General features: G+C 41.0%; 1 protein-coding gene across 1 annotated transcript in view; it reads right to left on the minus strand.

Annotated features, from left to right (window-relative positions):
- The window catches only part of CLPTM1L (CLPTM1 like), a 29,245-nt gene extending 15,944 nt beyond the window's left edge, over positions 1-13,301 (minus strand). Inside the window, exons 1-8 of the mRNA XM_062611009.1 lie at positions 13,011-13,301; positions 12,143-12,243; positions 10,048-10,237; positions 8,705-8,847; positions 6,652-6,730; positions 2,731-2,848; positions 1,521-1,615; positions 818-902 (exon numbers count right to left, since the gene is read on the minus strand). Of these exons, the coding sequence (XP_062466993.1) occupies positions 818-902; positions 1,521-1,615; positions 2,731-2,848; positions 6,652-6,730; positions 8,705-8,847; positions 10,048-10,237; positions 12,143-12,243; positions 13,011-13,181 (982 nt within the window). The 5' untranslated portion in view covers positions 13,182-13,301. The remainder of the gene's footprint in view (positions 1-817; positions 903-1,520; positions 1,616-2,730; positions 2,849-6,651; positions 6,731-8,704; positions 8,848-10,047; positions 10,238-12,142; positions 12,244-13,010) is intronic.
- Between the last annotated feature and the right edge of the window lie 1,791 nt (positions 13,302-15,092).

Raw genomic sequence — 15,092 nt, forward strand, 5'->3', positions numbered from 1 at the left:
CCACATGAGAAAACCACATTGCTGTTCATGGTAATTTAAAATGCCAATTTTTTTACTGGTATTGATATTCCTCACATGTTTCAATCAGTCTGTAAACCTGACAGAATTAGGGGCAGACTCAGAGGTCAAAAGACTCCTGGTTTATAATCAGAATGGAAAAATCTTATTGGAAAAACAAGCAGTATCAGTGCAATAAACAAGGCTGAGAAGTGGCATGTTAAACCTCCAGTATGCAGGGCTGGCTATTACCTTCACCTGTCTCTAAGAAGGCTTGGCAGGGTATCAGACCACTATGTTTCTCTCATTTTTCCTACATCCAAATCAACTCAACCCTTCCACGTTCTTCTGCCCAAGAACCTTCTACTGCTCCTATTTACATAAATGCCCAAATCAAACAACAGTGTTACACGACAGCATTTTCCCTCCCTCAAATATTTTGGAAGCTGTAGTTATCTACAAACTTGCAGGACAGCATTACCCATGATAGTGCATTCTCTCCACCCACAGGACTTTCTCTGGTCCTCATTCTTTTCTCAAAGTATTTTTTGGTTCCTTCAGCAAGGGAAATACAGCAACTGACCTAATCTTAAACCAATTCTCAACTGCAAGACAGTCAAACTTGGAAGTGACACAAGTGCCTGAGACTGATACTTCAGCACAATGCTAATAGCATTAGAACCAGCCTGTTTTCATACACAAAAACATATTTCATTTTACCATCTTGGTGAATCCACAAAGTGTCAACTTACTGCAAGACTGGAAACGCACACAATGTATCACATAGCACATGCACAAGACTTCAGATTCTGGCCCATACCTGCTTTTGTTGACATCCCAATCATGCTCCTCTTTTTCTTCCAAAAACTGATATCATTTTTGAATGCAAGGAAATCAAAGAGAAGCTGCAAATAGCAAGAAACATACTCATTTGCTTGAAACATGCACTTACTAGAGACTGCCAGCTGAACTGTTAAAAATACATTTAAGATGGAATTAAAGAAAAAACATTCCAATAAGGTTTAGAAGCTTCAGAAATAAAAATTCAGCATAACAAATAAAAGCTAAAAAGAAAAACTGTTTTTAGAAGCCCAAGCTCTAAAACAGCGCAAAATGACACAATGAATTCCAAATACTGCTAGTACTAGCACTGCATTGTGCTCATCCAAATTTCTCCAGGGATTAGAAATCAGATTCAACCCCTGCTGTTGGTGCCCCACCTGTGTCACTGCAGTGGTAAACCTTGGATGACTCAATTAAATTTGAACCTATGTTGATAGGTATATTAATTCTAGGGGCTTTGGTTCAACTATAACTAAGAAAGACTTAAGTGTTTTATATTTCAGTCAAGATTGTTAGTTTCTATCTAGTTATCTCAAATTTCTGTCTTATTTGAGATTTTTATATTAATTCTGCATTGGAAATACAGATGGGATGCAGCAGAAATCACTTCCATTGTTCTACTGAAATTACTATTTCCTAGAACAGTGGTAATTTCTAACAGCCAAAGTTTCTCCACTTACATGGAATGCTGCTACGAAGAATGTCAAAGCCAGAAAGTACAGGTTAGTATCAACAAAAATTCCTTTTACTTCATCTGCATCCTTTTCTGAAAACCCTAAGACAAAAAAATCCAAATAATTATACAAGAAATACCAGACAAGTAATTGCTGTTATGCTAGTCACATATGAAAGAAATCCTATGTCACCTGCATATATTTGGTTAAAGAAGCAGCTTTATTGATAAAACCCTAGTCTATCTATATATTGGTGAATTATTTGTCTTGCCCATCAGTTACAAGTAGATTGATGTGCCTCTAACATGTTGTAAGAATTTTAAGGATTTACGAATCATTAAAATAGTACAGCACAGCAGCTTTTAAGATCTGTTGGCCTGCAAAGAAGTTCAATTGCTGTCTGAAGAGCTTAGAAAGAGAGGATTGGAAAGAATCCTATAGTCTTCTACATCAACGCCAGTTCAGATACAATGTAGTTCCTTACTCTGGCATAAAGAACCCAACCACAGTGTAGTAAGAGAAAGCTAAGTCAGCAAAGATAACCCTGAAAATAAGATGCAGATTTTTAAGGATGATGATTAGACTTACAAGGAACAGCGGAACAGACATTTAAAGACAGTAAAAGCTTGGCTATACCATCACCAACATAGAGCATATTAAGTTCAGTGCAAAAGTGTACACTTGCTCCACTACATTTAAGCAAAACACAGAATTTAATAGTTTAATGCATGTGAAGCCTCCAGTTTGTCTGAATTACCTTATAAATTTGTAACTGAGCCAAAGTGAAAGGCCAGCCACTTCTGAAGTTTCAGAAGCAGTGATGATGAGAACCAAGATTCCTTCTGCATGCTAACCCTGAGCCCAGAGACTTTGCTGTGACTGCCTGTATTTCACTGTAGGTGTACGTCTACAGTGACCAGCTGCTTATAGCTTATAGCAAAGCTTATGTAACATTGATCCAACTTTTCTGTTCCATGGATGACAGGGGAAACCCATGGTGAAAATTACCTCTCCTTTCTTTTTCCTGCATGTCAACATGTTATTTGCATCTTTACGTTCAGGTAAAACAACCTGAGACTTGTAGCATTAAACCTTTGCACCAGCTAACAGGATGGAAGTGTTATGTATGTACTTACAAGAAAACCAGTGAGGGGTTGGTTGGGTTGGTTGTTTGTTTTTTTTTTTTACCTAATGTCATTAAAGATAAAAAACATACCAAATTGTTGGAGGGAGTATACAGCATCTTGCATGTGGATCCAAAATCGGAGTTTTCCAAGAGATATTTTATCATATGACACTGTAAGAGGTAGCTCTGTTGTTGAACGATTTATAACCTGGATTTCAAAAGATACAGTTTCATTTTTAATAGAACAAAAATGGCAACAATTATTTCCATTCATTGTTGCAAAGTGATTATATTATATCACAATTTTAAGATGTCAGCTTGGTTTCTGAAAGGGAGTAAGATCTTAGACTTCTATATGATGCTTGAAGTCTTCAGGGTCTTTTTCCAAATGTTAAATTAGCTGTTTATTCTGTTCAAGTTCTTATAGCAACCTCACTGTTACTGTATACAAATGCCTCCGAGATGTTTATGTAATGTTACCTCTGCTCAAGTGGGAGATGTGTGCTCAAAGTAATTCTCTCTTTTGACAGTTCTTCTCTGAATATATAAGCTAAGATTACCTAAGACAGAAGATTAAAAAAAGAAAAAAATCACATCCCAAAGGCCACAGTCTGAACTTTACTAGATTGAGGCTGGTTTTGAGAGAAATGGAAGTTAAATTCATATCAAAACAAAAGGTGGGGAAGCAAAGTGATGCTACTTGCTCGGACTGGTGAAAACACCACAGCTAAAGCTAAACAAGCTGCCCTGCTTAGAAACTTGGGGATACGGGGTGTCACAGAAATCTTCCTGCTCCAAGAGAAGTAAAATTCAGCAAGTTCTGCTGTATAATCTGTACTTTAGTGATGATAACTACCTGGGGTCCCCTGAGGCTGGAGGGGGAAATCTTAAATTGCCTCACCTTCTTCTGCATGATAGTGTAATGTCTCCTAAACAGGTTTAACACAAGCAAAGGAAAATTGTTCTCACAGATGTCAGAATTCTCTGCAACTACCTAGGTACAAGCTCAGGCAGTATGTTCTAAACTTGCAGGGACAGCTGCAGACTACAGGCAGGAAGGCATTCTGCAACACTTCAACATCTATTGCTGCTAGCTCCTGACTACTACCCAATCATAATTCCCACCTCAGAACTGCTACTCTGCATCAGCTCTGTTTCTACAGTAATTAGGTAGCTGACACCTATCTGAGATGAATGGGCTTCTTCTGATTTTTATGTTACAGAACATTATTTTAGCCTCCCCATGTTATCAGTCAGGTGTGAAATGGGGCTTATGTTCACTTTCCCGTTCACTCTTTCCTCCAGTAAGTACAAACGATTCTCAACCTCACCACTCTCTTAAGACCCTGAGAGCTTTTCAGACAGTGGCAGAACATGTATGCATGCAAAGGAGAAAAACAGAAGCTGAGAGAGTCTTACAAATACAGCAGGAAGAAAGCCTGAGAAACTAGAATGGTGCCAGGGATCACTGAACTGTCTGGGAAAAAGGAAAAACAAACAAACAAACCAGGGTGAAACCAACAACGTTAGAACTGAGGACAGAGAATGCTGGCAAGATTCTAAAGTTGTTTACCAAAAGCTACATAAACATCTTCCAGGCTTCTCCTTTTTAAAGGATGCCCGTAATCCGTCCATTCTCATTTCAGTTTCTCAGTCTATCAAAGATAGTATCAACATTTCTGAGAGAGAAGGAAAATACATTTTATCTGTGCAGAACAGACAGGAAACAAAAACTTTGCAAATGCATGGGTGAATACCAAGTGCTCTCTACACAGACAAAGCACTACTAAGGAGCTAGGGGAAGTGTAGGAAGAAAATGAGATTTCAACACAAGACAGGATAGGAATTCTTCAACACAAAAATTAAATTAAATGAAGAGAAAGATTAGAAGAACAAACTCTAAGTGAACAATTAAAGTCCACAAGTGCTGCTTCACAACTTAGTTGAGCGTAATGGTTGCTAAGCTTCTGAGAAGTCGTCAAACCTCTACAATGCAATCTACTTTTGTAGCATGTTCTCAGAACATTACACATTACTTCTAGCAGTGTGTAAACAAAGCAAGTTCAGTGATATGAATTTTAAAGTTTTCTTTTTATTACATCAGAAGCCTGTACAACCCCCAAAGCCCCAGCATTGGCAAGAGCATTTAAGAACATGAGGAACATGTAACCTCTATACTACAGTATTTATCATAGAAGACCTACATCTTGGTTAACATAATAGTCACTTCAAAATGTACACAGCCTAACACAAGCAGGGAAAATGCATCTTCAGCTCCATGACTTTAGGTTGGGCATACCAAACAGAGTTCATGTTCTGATTTACAGTCAAACACTGACCTTGCTCCACAAAAGCTGTATCACCTTCCCTTATTCTTTCCTGCTCTTTACTTGCCCCTCATTATCTCACAGTATCCATAGTATTAGAGCCCTCTTTCTGCAGGGCTTGAGAGCAGTTTGGAATGTCACTACTGAGAAGTCACATAACCTAGCACTGATGGAATAGTCTTTGCAGCACTTCTCAGGATCTGTAACAACTTTAAGGCAGTGACTTAGAACAGCATTAACCGTGGCATGCATGACAACTCCAGGGATGTTACTAGTAACATGAGAATGCTGAGTTTATTTGTAAACAGGGTACATGACCACTTAGAAGCTCTCATGAATATACTGAACTGAATGAGCTGTGGTAAGAAGCTTAAAACTAAGGACAATGACCACCAATAAAAATACCACAAAAGCATGTCTAAAGGAATACTGGACAAAAATATCTACTACCAAGATTTGTAACAAATGCTCAGGAATTTATTTTGCCAAACTTGGAGTGGGGGGGATACAAGCTCTTAAAGAAGATTCTCCCCAAAACTAAGTAGCAATTCTGTTCGTCTGAGCTAGTTAATCAATCCAAAAGTCAATTTAGAAGGTCTACAGAAAGTTTATATCTACCAAGGCTTCCATCTAGAAGATAATGAATCCAGACATACTCATTTAACAATTTTGAGACATTCCCCAAGACTTCTCAGAAACTCTGCTATATTCCAGTCAGTGCAACTGAGAACTGCAGGGCTTAAATAAGAACTGCTATGATGAATGTGGTTTAGATGCAGGGGACTGACATGTGTAACTTGCAGTAAAGAAACTGCATGATTTCCCACAAGAGAAGAGTTGGAAAATACCCTGAATACAGAAAGCTATTTAAATGTATAAAGTACCCTATCTTTTTTTAACTGCAGGGGTGACTGAAAACTAAATGAGGTTGCACAGAGAGGCTATGGCATCTCCATCCTTGGATATATATCCAAACCCAACCGAAGAAAGTCCTGAACGTCACTCTAGATGACGCTATTCTGAGCAGGGGCGCTGGACTAGCAGTCTCCAGAAATCTCATCCACATCACCCTTCTGTAACTCCATTATTGAAGTTTCTAAATCCTGATTTGAGTGAGTGCACAAAATCACTGGATGTACAACACTGCACTGCACCACACCACCAAGCTTTTAGGTGCTCAGGTTACTCTAATGTGATAGAGAGCATCACAGAAAATTTAACCACAAATGAACTTTTTGGAGATAACAGAATAGCTGCTGACTTATCTCAGTGTAGCACCAGTATAAGATATGCTCAGAAGATACCATAAGCCACTCTGGGATGCTAACACAACTGCTTCAGCTCAAGGAGTTTTGCTCATGAGACTGCTCCTACCACAGCTGGTGCTGCAGTGATGTCCTCCATGTTCACCCAAAAGGCAGAAGCAATGGAACCCAAGTACCTTTTGGTGGAATAGAAGGGGGTGCTTGGCGGATACTTCTGCAAGAGGAGAGTCTCAAAACCCAGATCCAGCCTCTGCAGTTACCAGCTGACCACATTAACTTAAACAGTCATTTATAGAGTCCTTCTGTGAATTTATACTTTTTCATTATTGCAAACAACCTATGACAATATCTTAATTAAAACAACATTGAATATTACTGTTAAAATTGTTAAATGTAATTAAAGGTATTCTATTACTCACCATCAAATCTTTCACTCTGTTGCTTAGCTGATCAATAAATAATATTGGAAGGTAATGCACTGTCTTCCCCAACTGAACCCTAGGATGTTTAAACATGGATTTTATGACTGTAGTGATCTAAAAAGAAAACTACTTTTATTCAAATTAGCACTCATTCATTACTTTCAGATCTACCCATGTAGATATTTCCCACCATCTTTTCAGGCACAGTTTCTTTTAACACACAGAAAGAAAGAAGCCACTAGCCTAGAGTCTTTCATAGAGAGATGTCTGTATTAAAAAAATCAGGCAGGTCGTATTTCTCCTTTTAGTTTGCTTTTATTCTTCTGTAGAAAGACAGAATAAGCAAAAAAAAAAAAAACAACCAAAAAGCCAAATGAAATTGGTTGTGATGATGCTGAAACTGCTGCATGACCAAGAGTAAAGGAAATTAAAAAGTTTGTTGAAGAGAAACATGCTGAAGTTTACTACCATGTATTTGTATCCTTTGTCTCAAGTTTCCCCCTCCTACTGCAGCAATGTCGATTCTCCACCATCTCCCTGACTCCTGTATGCTCTCAATAACATCTATCAGGTCAGCAACAGCATGTGTTCTTGCTAGCATGGGACTAGGAACATGATGGCTGACACATACATGGGAAGGCTGGATACTACTGGAGAAACTGCACAAGGAGCAGAAATCTTCTCTGCCTTCTCAACATAACTCTTTGGATTGCTCTAACACCTCACCAAACTGCATAATAATAGAAACTTCACAGCCCTTGGTTCCTCTACAAAACTCGAAAGTTACTTAGCAAATGACGATCTATATGCAACTGCTTTGTCAGTATCTTAGAAAGTATTTAGCCTAATGCCCCCAGAGAGACTACTTCTTATAGTTCTTCACTAGAAAGGTAGTTATCTACTCCGTGATGTTCTCAGTAAAAGTCTATGGAACTGGCATAAGGGAACTTTTTAAAGCCTGAAAGTTGAATTTGAGTTGTTGACAAAAGAAAGAAATCTCCGTGCATGATAAAAGACTGGATACTAAATACACAATGGGCAACAATAATACAGGAAAGTACTACATCAAGACTCAGAAATACCGCTTGGTTACTTAACTGAAGAGGTTTAGATTTCTATGTAATTACTACAATTGAAGCTACTGCTTAGTGGAATTGCAGCAGACTATTTCATATCCAAACTGTTTCCAGTATATTGCAATGACAAAACAGCACTGATGCCAATATAAACATGACCCTTGTTCATTAACCCCTGCTCAACCTGGTTTTGTTACAGGCCTATCTTATGAGTTACTATGTTTATCTGTTCTGGCTGGGAAGCTATCCCAGAACCCCAGGATCTGCTGAGTAAGCAACTATTTCTGGATTTAACAGCATACTTGTAGAGAAAGGCATCAACATTCAGCAGCACAAGCCAACACAGCACTATTTATATGGTTAACACTGGAAGTAATTTAAGCAAGCTGTGAACAGAAGCTACTGCCTGCATTTAGTGACCTAAAAACCTATCCTTGCTTTTTAGTATTTACTTGAGAAGATAGCATAATGTAGGAATGCACATTGTCAAAGTAAAATAAAGCCAATCATAAAGGAAGAAGAAAGATGTCACAGGAGATTGATCAGCTGTGCCTGTTCAGCACTTGCAGTTTGCAGAGTTACTTTGCAGATGAAGTATAACTGGAAAGACCAAGGGACAGTAATTGCTTTAAAGGCCAAAAGTGCGATTTGAGAACAAGGGGGTATGAAGTCTGCTTTTTTACTTGTTTATATTTTACTTGTGTCTTTGTAGTTCTGTTTTGTCTTACTATGATAGCTCCATACAAAAAGTATTCTGATCTCCAGGCTGCCCAGCAACAAGATACCTTCAATACAGTTTTCTAGCCCATGATATATCACTAATTGTCACTACTGAAACGCAAGCACTAAGAGTACCTACCTGTCCTTGTCTCCTAAGCGCCAATTTAAACACAAAACACTACAAGAGCCCAGAGAGGATTTCTTAAGAAATATGCAGTAAGTTCATAATAGCAAAAATGAACTCATACACTTACATCTTCATGTAACGGTGCACATCAGCAGGGAGGGATGATCCATCAAACACAAAATCTTCTGCCATGATGTTTAAGGTTAATCTTGACCTCCAGTGAGAGACAGGCTCATCTAGAGTGTTGGTCTGTTTTTCTGCTTCAATTTGCTTTAAAAATAGAGTAAAATATACATGCTGCTAAGCAACACAAAAACTGGAACAGAATTATACTGCAGCTCACAGAAATTATGGAGTCATTAATTACATCATAAAACAGAAGCCCCACTTTGAAACACTTCACCTTAATTTTGACCATATCAAGTATTTCGCTCAAATACAGCAGAACGGGTTGTAAAGGCCCACCATAATCTGACACTAAAAATCTTTTACTGCTCATTCACAGCCTTGTTCATCAACAATGAATACTGAGCTAATTAATACCTTAGGAATGTGGGTACTACTCAGAAAAAGTCACTTTGGAAGAAGGACTGGAGTGTAATTAGATACTACTTCGAAACAGGCAAAAGGACGTGAATCATCACACTTATTAATTTTTGAGAGTAAAAACATCAGGCCATTTGTCCTGAACTTCTGAGCCTCTAAAGGCAAGTGCCGAAACCAAGGCCTTAGCTTTCAAGAGATGCTTATCCCCAGCCCATTCTACTTGCTTTTCTTTGGATGAACACCAACTGTTCTGACTTTTAGTAGCCTCAGCTAATTTTCAACTTTATTCTGACAGGATTCAGAAACGTCACTCCTGGCTACAGGTATATTTCTGATTCCAAAGAAGAAGAGTGTGAAATTCTCAAGCACCACTTAATACGAGACAGAAAAGCCATCCAAAAGTATTTAAATAACAGTATGTTTTCCCCCTCCAACAAGCAATCACAGCATTTGTCAAAGGATACTATCTTATTCTCTTGAAGTGAAATGTAAGAACATCTTAAAGAAAAAGAAGCACTTTGACATTGGTCACTCGCCAATAGCAAAATCAAATTTGTATCTCTGTTTTATAAAAGCAAAGCATATTATTTCACATGAATCCAGTTCACTATAAAAAGCAGCATCTCACTGTCATCGAACAATACAGTATTTCTACAGAAAGCAATGAATCACTAAAGAAATAATTAATGTTAACTAGGAAAATATTTTGATAGCAGCCAATGTTATAGAGGGCTTTACCTCTATTGTGCTGAGTGGTCTACTAGTTGTAAACAAGCTGATAATCAGGAAGAGGAGTTTGGGTTTATTTCCCATATCATTATTGTTGTGAAGATGCAAGCACAGCAAATGCTAATGCTAGAAGTGTCTATGCAATAAATTCTTTTTTTTGCCGTTATTCATCTATAGAGGAAAAAACCCACTTACCTGTGTGGCTGATTCTCCAGTGAGCAAATTAATCTCTTCTGGTTTAGGGACCATGTATGTGGTCAGAGGGCTTACTATATGCACCTGCTTACCATCATGCCAAGGCAAAATGCCAGCATGATGAAGAAATATATATGCATATAATGTGCCATTATTTCGGGTCTTCTTTGGTACAGAGACATTCACGGTCCTAAAATACAAAATAAATATGTTATGAGATGACATAGCATATGCTGAAATATTTACCTATTACATATAAGGATCACTGAAGATGTTCCAGAAACAAGCAAAAAATGGCTGAGAACATAAAAGAAAAAGGAAGACATTTGGCTTGCCTGGCACACAACAGTTAGGGCTAATATTCCCTAATGAGCCATGGCTGGATAGTATCAATTTATATACTCCTGTATGTATCAATATTTGCATTTCCAAAGTTTTACTAATAAGATAGTTTAGGCTTTGTCCAATTCATACTTTTATTACCCTAACAACACAGGGACTGTATTATCAGTTCTTTTGTTGTTTTGCCCTGCCAATATGTCATAAGGCCGAAATTATCAGGGCACTTGTAAAAACAGCCTTCTGTGTGTCGAATATGTATGGTAGATCCTATACATGATATGAAGTTTTAAAAAGAAAATCACAATGTTTTGCCAAGCACTTTGCATTAATATTTTCACAGCTATGGCATGCCAGGCACAGAACTCCAGATTAGAGCCCCAAACCATGAAGTCACTCCCTTTGTGTTAGCCAAGATATCACCCTACTTGCAACATTGCACTGCCTCCCCTGTTCCTGTGAATTTGCTGTGCTTGTTTTGCTCTGACTACTTTCAGTGGCTTCACAGACTATGTCAGTAAAACAATTTTAATATTTTCAAGTCTGACAATGTTTTATATGACCTAAACTGCACATCATGTTCTTCAATTACAGAAAATTCAGAACGTGAAAAAACCTGGGAGACTCTGACAAAAGAATCAAGAATAAGGTGACTATTTTAAACAAAACAAAAATCCAAACCAAAAGTGAGGCAGCAAATATGAAGCACAAAACAAGTAGTTCTAATCATTTTAACTGTATCAAGGCATATGTAGAGTGCAGTGTTATACTGAGACATTTGTATAAGGACACAATCTGATTCCATCTCAGCACCAACATCCCTTCAGAAGATCTGGAAACCCAAAACTACCAGAAAAAAGAATGTTTACTCTTAAGGTTATTAGAACAGAAACAGTTACAGAGAAGCATAGTGCTAAAACACAGAAAAAGAGAACACAGTTTGACTTTGAAGCTCTATTTCAGACTTGAAGCCACAGCTATCAAGAACAGTGTGTAGGTAGCAGATTGGCTACATATGTTAGAAGGAAGTCTAAAGCGTTTCCAGGTTCCAGGCACTTTGACTTAGATTTTCACAACAAAGTCGGTCTTACTATTATAAGCAAAGCACATTTTTGTAAAGCATTTGTCTCTAAAACAGCAAACTACTCCAAACAAACCAATGCTCAAGTTCAGCTCATCATATATATATTACTGACCTAGAACAGCTAGCAAGATGAATGTTTAGAGTGGAATCTGAAAATTAAGATAGATGACATAGGACAGCATTTGAGATTTGAAAGTCTACAGGACAGAAACAGCATTTCTGTATTTACCAGTATAACTGGTTTGTAAGCTTTGTTTCCTGCAACTACAAGATGATTTCAGTGTGAGAAAAAATTGTTTAAGGGTCTATCCCTCCGTGCCAGGTGAACTTAGCACACTGTTTCCATCGCTTTACGAACACTTAATGCATTAAATACTCTATGAAATTAAAGGGAAAAAACACTGTTTTTATTAACAGCACCACTTCATCCTCAACTCTAAGGCTGAAATCCTACTAACACCTTTGCTGCTTTAACATAGCAAATACAGTTATTACCTTATGAAACAAGTGGGAACTGAATAGCCTGTACAGCATGCAAAAATAGTTTTTACTCTTCCTCCCCCCCAAAAATGCAAGAACAACTCCATTCATTCAACTCTATATTGCTTTATGCACACTTAGTATGTATTCTACCTCAGAATTAAACAAAGATCTCGTAGTCTGGTTACCTACCTTTCAAATTTGGACTCAATATCAAAATCCTCCACGTTCAAAACCAGATCTATATTATTCTCAGCACCAATATTTGATCGTGTGGTAGTGTACACGCTTAGCTGAAATCAAAACACAGCACAGAGAAATCAGGGCATAAAATACTGAACTCATGTAACCGGTACACTTCAGAGCATGGATCTGTACTTTACCCATTTCCCCGGTCACATGATGGTTATATACACTGGGAAACTAAAAATGCATTCAAAAAAACCTGTAGCACAGCTTCCTTCCTTTTGGCAGCAAAAAAACCACTGTAACACAGCCACCGAATGTATTTTAACAGGATGACCTAGAACCACAGAATGGTTTGGGTTAGAAAGGACGTTAAAGCCCATCCAGTTCCAACCCTGTGCCGTGGACAGGGACACCTTCCACTAGACCAGGTTTTTGAAGTCACAGATCTCTACAGAAGCCGAGCCATTTCTCTAGCAAGGCTGCTCTGGTCAGTGCATGTGTCAACAGATGCATGAAATAAGCAAACGGAAACACACTTCCATCCCGCCCGTGCTTCAGCCACGGGCCTTATCCACAGGGCAGGGCACTAGCACCGCGCTCCCTTTCACCCCCCGACCACAGCGACACTCGGGGCTCGGACGACGGCGCGGCGCGCTCGGGCACTTGACGCGTGACCGCAGATGTCAGCCGAGTCACGCCGCGCTTCCCGCACCACGAGCGGGCACGGAAGAGACAGCCCCGGACAGGCACCGCCGCCCCTACCCTCCCACAGCAGCACCGCGGTCAGGGCCCGACGCTGACGGAGACGAGGGCTGCTCCCGGCCCCGCCACTCGACCTCCTTCCGCCGGGTGCCCGCTGCGCTGCGCTCACCTGCAGCTTGGGCCTCCGCGCCAGGTAAGGCCACACGCAGCCTGCCGCACCCCCCGCCGCCGCCGGGCAGGGCCGCGTGTAGACGATGCCGTACATGACCCAGCAGGTGTGCGCCACGTACACGGCGAACACCCCTACCACCAGGCTGGTGAAGGAGCTGCGGCTCAGCATGGCGGCGGCCGAACCCCCCCCCGGCTCCCCGCTCGGGATCAGCCGGGCCGCCCCGCCGCCGCCGTTCGCGCATCCCACACGCACAAAACCGCCACGCCCCGACCGGCCGCTCGCTCGTCACTTCCGCCGGGCGCGGGAGGAAGCGCCGCGCAGCAGCCGGCTGCAGGAGCGCCCCTCGCCCCGGGAGCGGTGTCGCTGCGTGCCGTCACTCGCACCGCTAGGGGGCGCGCAGGGCAGGGGCTGGCGGCAGCGCCGGGCTGCCTGTGTGACAGGCTGTGGTACAGAGCAGAGGGGCGGTGTGTGACAGCCCGGGAGCACAGAGCGGGGCCTTCAGATCAGCCAGCTCCAACCGCCTGCCTCCCACTAGACCGGGGTGCTCCAAGTCCCGTCCAGCCTGGCTTTGAAGACTGCCAGGGATGGGGCAGCCACAGCTTCTCTGGGCAACCTGTGCCCGGGCCTCATGACTTTCACAGTAAAGAACTTTCTCCTAGTATCTAATCTAAATCCACCCTTTTTCATTTTAAAGCCATTCGCCCTTGTCTTGTCACTACATACCTTTGTAAAAAGTCCCTCGCTGCATACCCTGGAGGCTGCTTTAGGTAGTGGAAAGCTGCACTAAGGTCGCCCCAGAGCCTTCACTGCTCCAGCTTGAACTACCTCTGAGCCCGTCTTCATAAGAGAGATGCTGCAGCCCTCTGACCTTCACAGCCTCCTCTGGACTCACTCCAACAGGTCCACATCGCTCTTGTGTTGGGGTCACAGAGCTGAACACAGTACTGCAGGTGGGGTCTCATGAGAGCAGAGTAGAGGGAGAGAATCACCTTCCTTGACCTTTTTTCATGCAGCCCAGGACATGGTTGGCTTTCTGGGCCAACCAAAAATAAAAATAAAAATATAGAAGAATTAGGGAAATGAAACAAGCAACATGAGTAAGCAGTTAAGGACAGTGGCAGTACCCGGGAGAAGGGAAGGGAGTGGTGTCCATCCATCAGCAGCTGAGGGAAGCAGTCCACAGCCAGCACTCCTGCCAAGCAGTAAATCACACTCTGCTCTCTCAGGCCTGAGCTACCAAACGTTGTCCCTTTATGGAGCTGGGAATGCTCCTCTGGGCCCTGCCCTATCATATCCAACGTCCGGAACACAGGACACCAGAGAAAGGTGGGGAAGGAGAAGAGGGCATGACTGGAGGAAGTTGTGTTGCTACCTTAGCAGAGAACATGTCACCTGAAAAGACACTGAAAAGAGGGAGCAGCAGGGAAGGGCTGGATGTAGATTCAGTCCCCCATGGCTCCCTGTGGAACCAAGCAGCACAGTGGCAGGAGAAGCAGAGGGCTCTGCAGACCAAAGCCAGGGTCAGAGCCTGTCACCTCTGGCAGGCCTCACACTGCAGGGAAAAGCAGGGTTAAAAACAGATGGTATCACGTAAGGGACCTTTACCCTTGGAAAAAAGAAATCTTGCATACATTTTGTTCATTCACACATCTGTAATTTCATTAATAATGTCAATCACTTCTGGTTTGTAATGAATTAAAGTGTTTTGGAAAGTGTACCTCATTCTGATCGCATCCTCTGGCATTAATTTTCTAGTGTAATCTGCTTTCGTAAGTATAGAGCAAATAAGTTACTTGCATTTCAGAGCAGAAGAAAAAGAAAAAATATATTTAAGCAAAAAAAAAAGTTCAGGCTTTAAAGCTTTTCTTCATAAGAAAGCATGTCACACTGCTTCATGATTGGTCAGATTTCACTGAAAGAAATAACTAGATTATTGTTTTGGAAAAATTCAGTATTATCTCCTTTCTTACACAGAATGCAGTTCACCCATTTGCTATCAGTTACAGGTGTCCTTTCACACAAACCACTGCATGACTGACCTGGCTTGGACCGAAGAACATACTCAAAATCTGCATCCAT

Source organism: Pezoporus occidentalis, unplaced genomic scaffold (genome assembly GCF_034315485.1).
Source record: "Pezoporus occidentalis ecotype Australia unplaced genomic scaffold, CSIRO_AGI_Poc_V1 ctg15, whole genome shotgun sequence".
NCBI classification, from domain to species: Eukaryota; Metazoa; Chordata; class Aves; order Psittaciformes; family Psittacidae; genus Pezoporus; species Pezoporus occidentalis.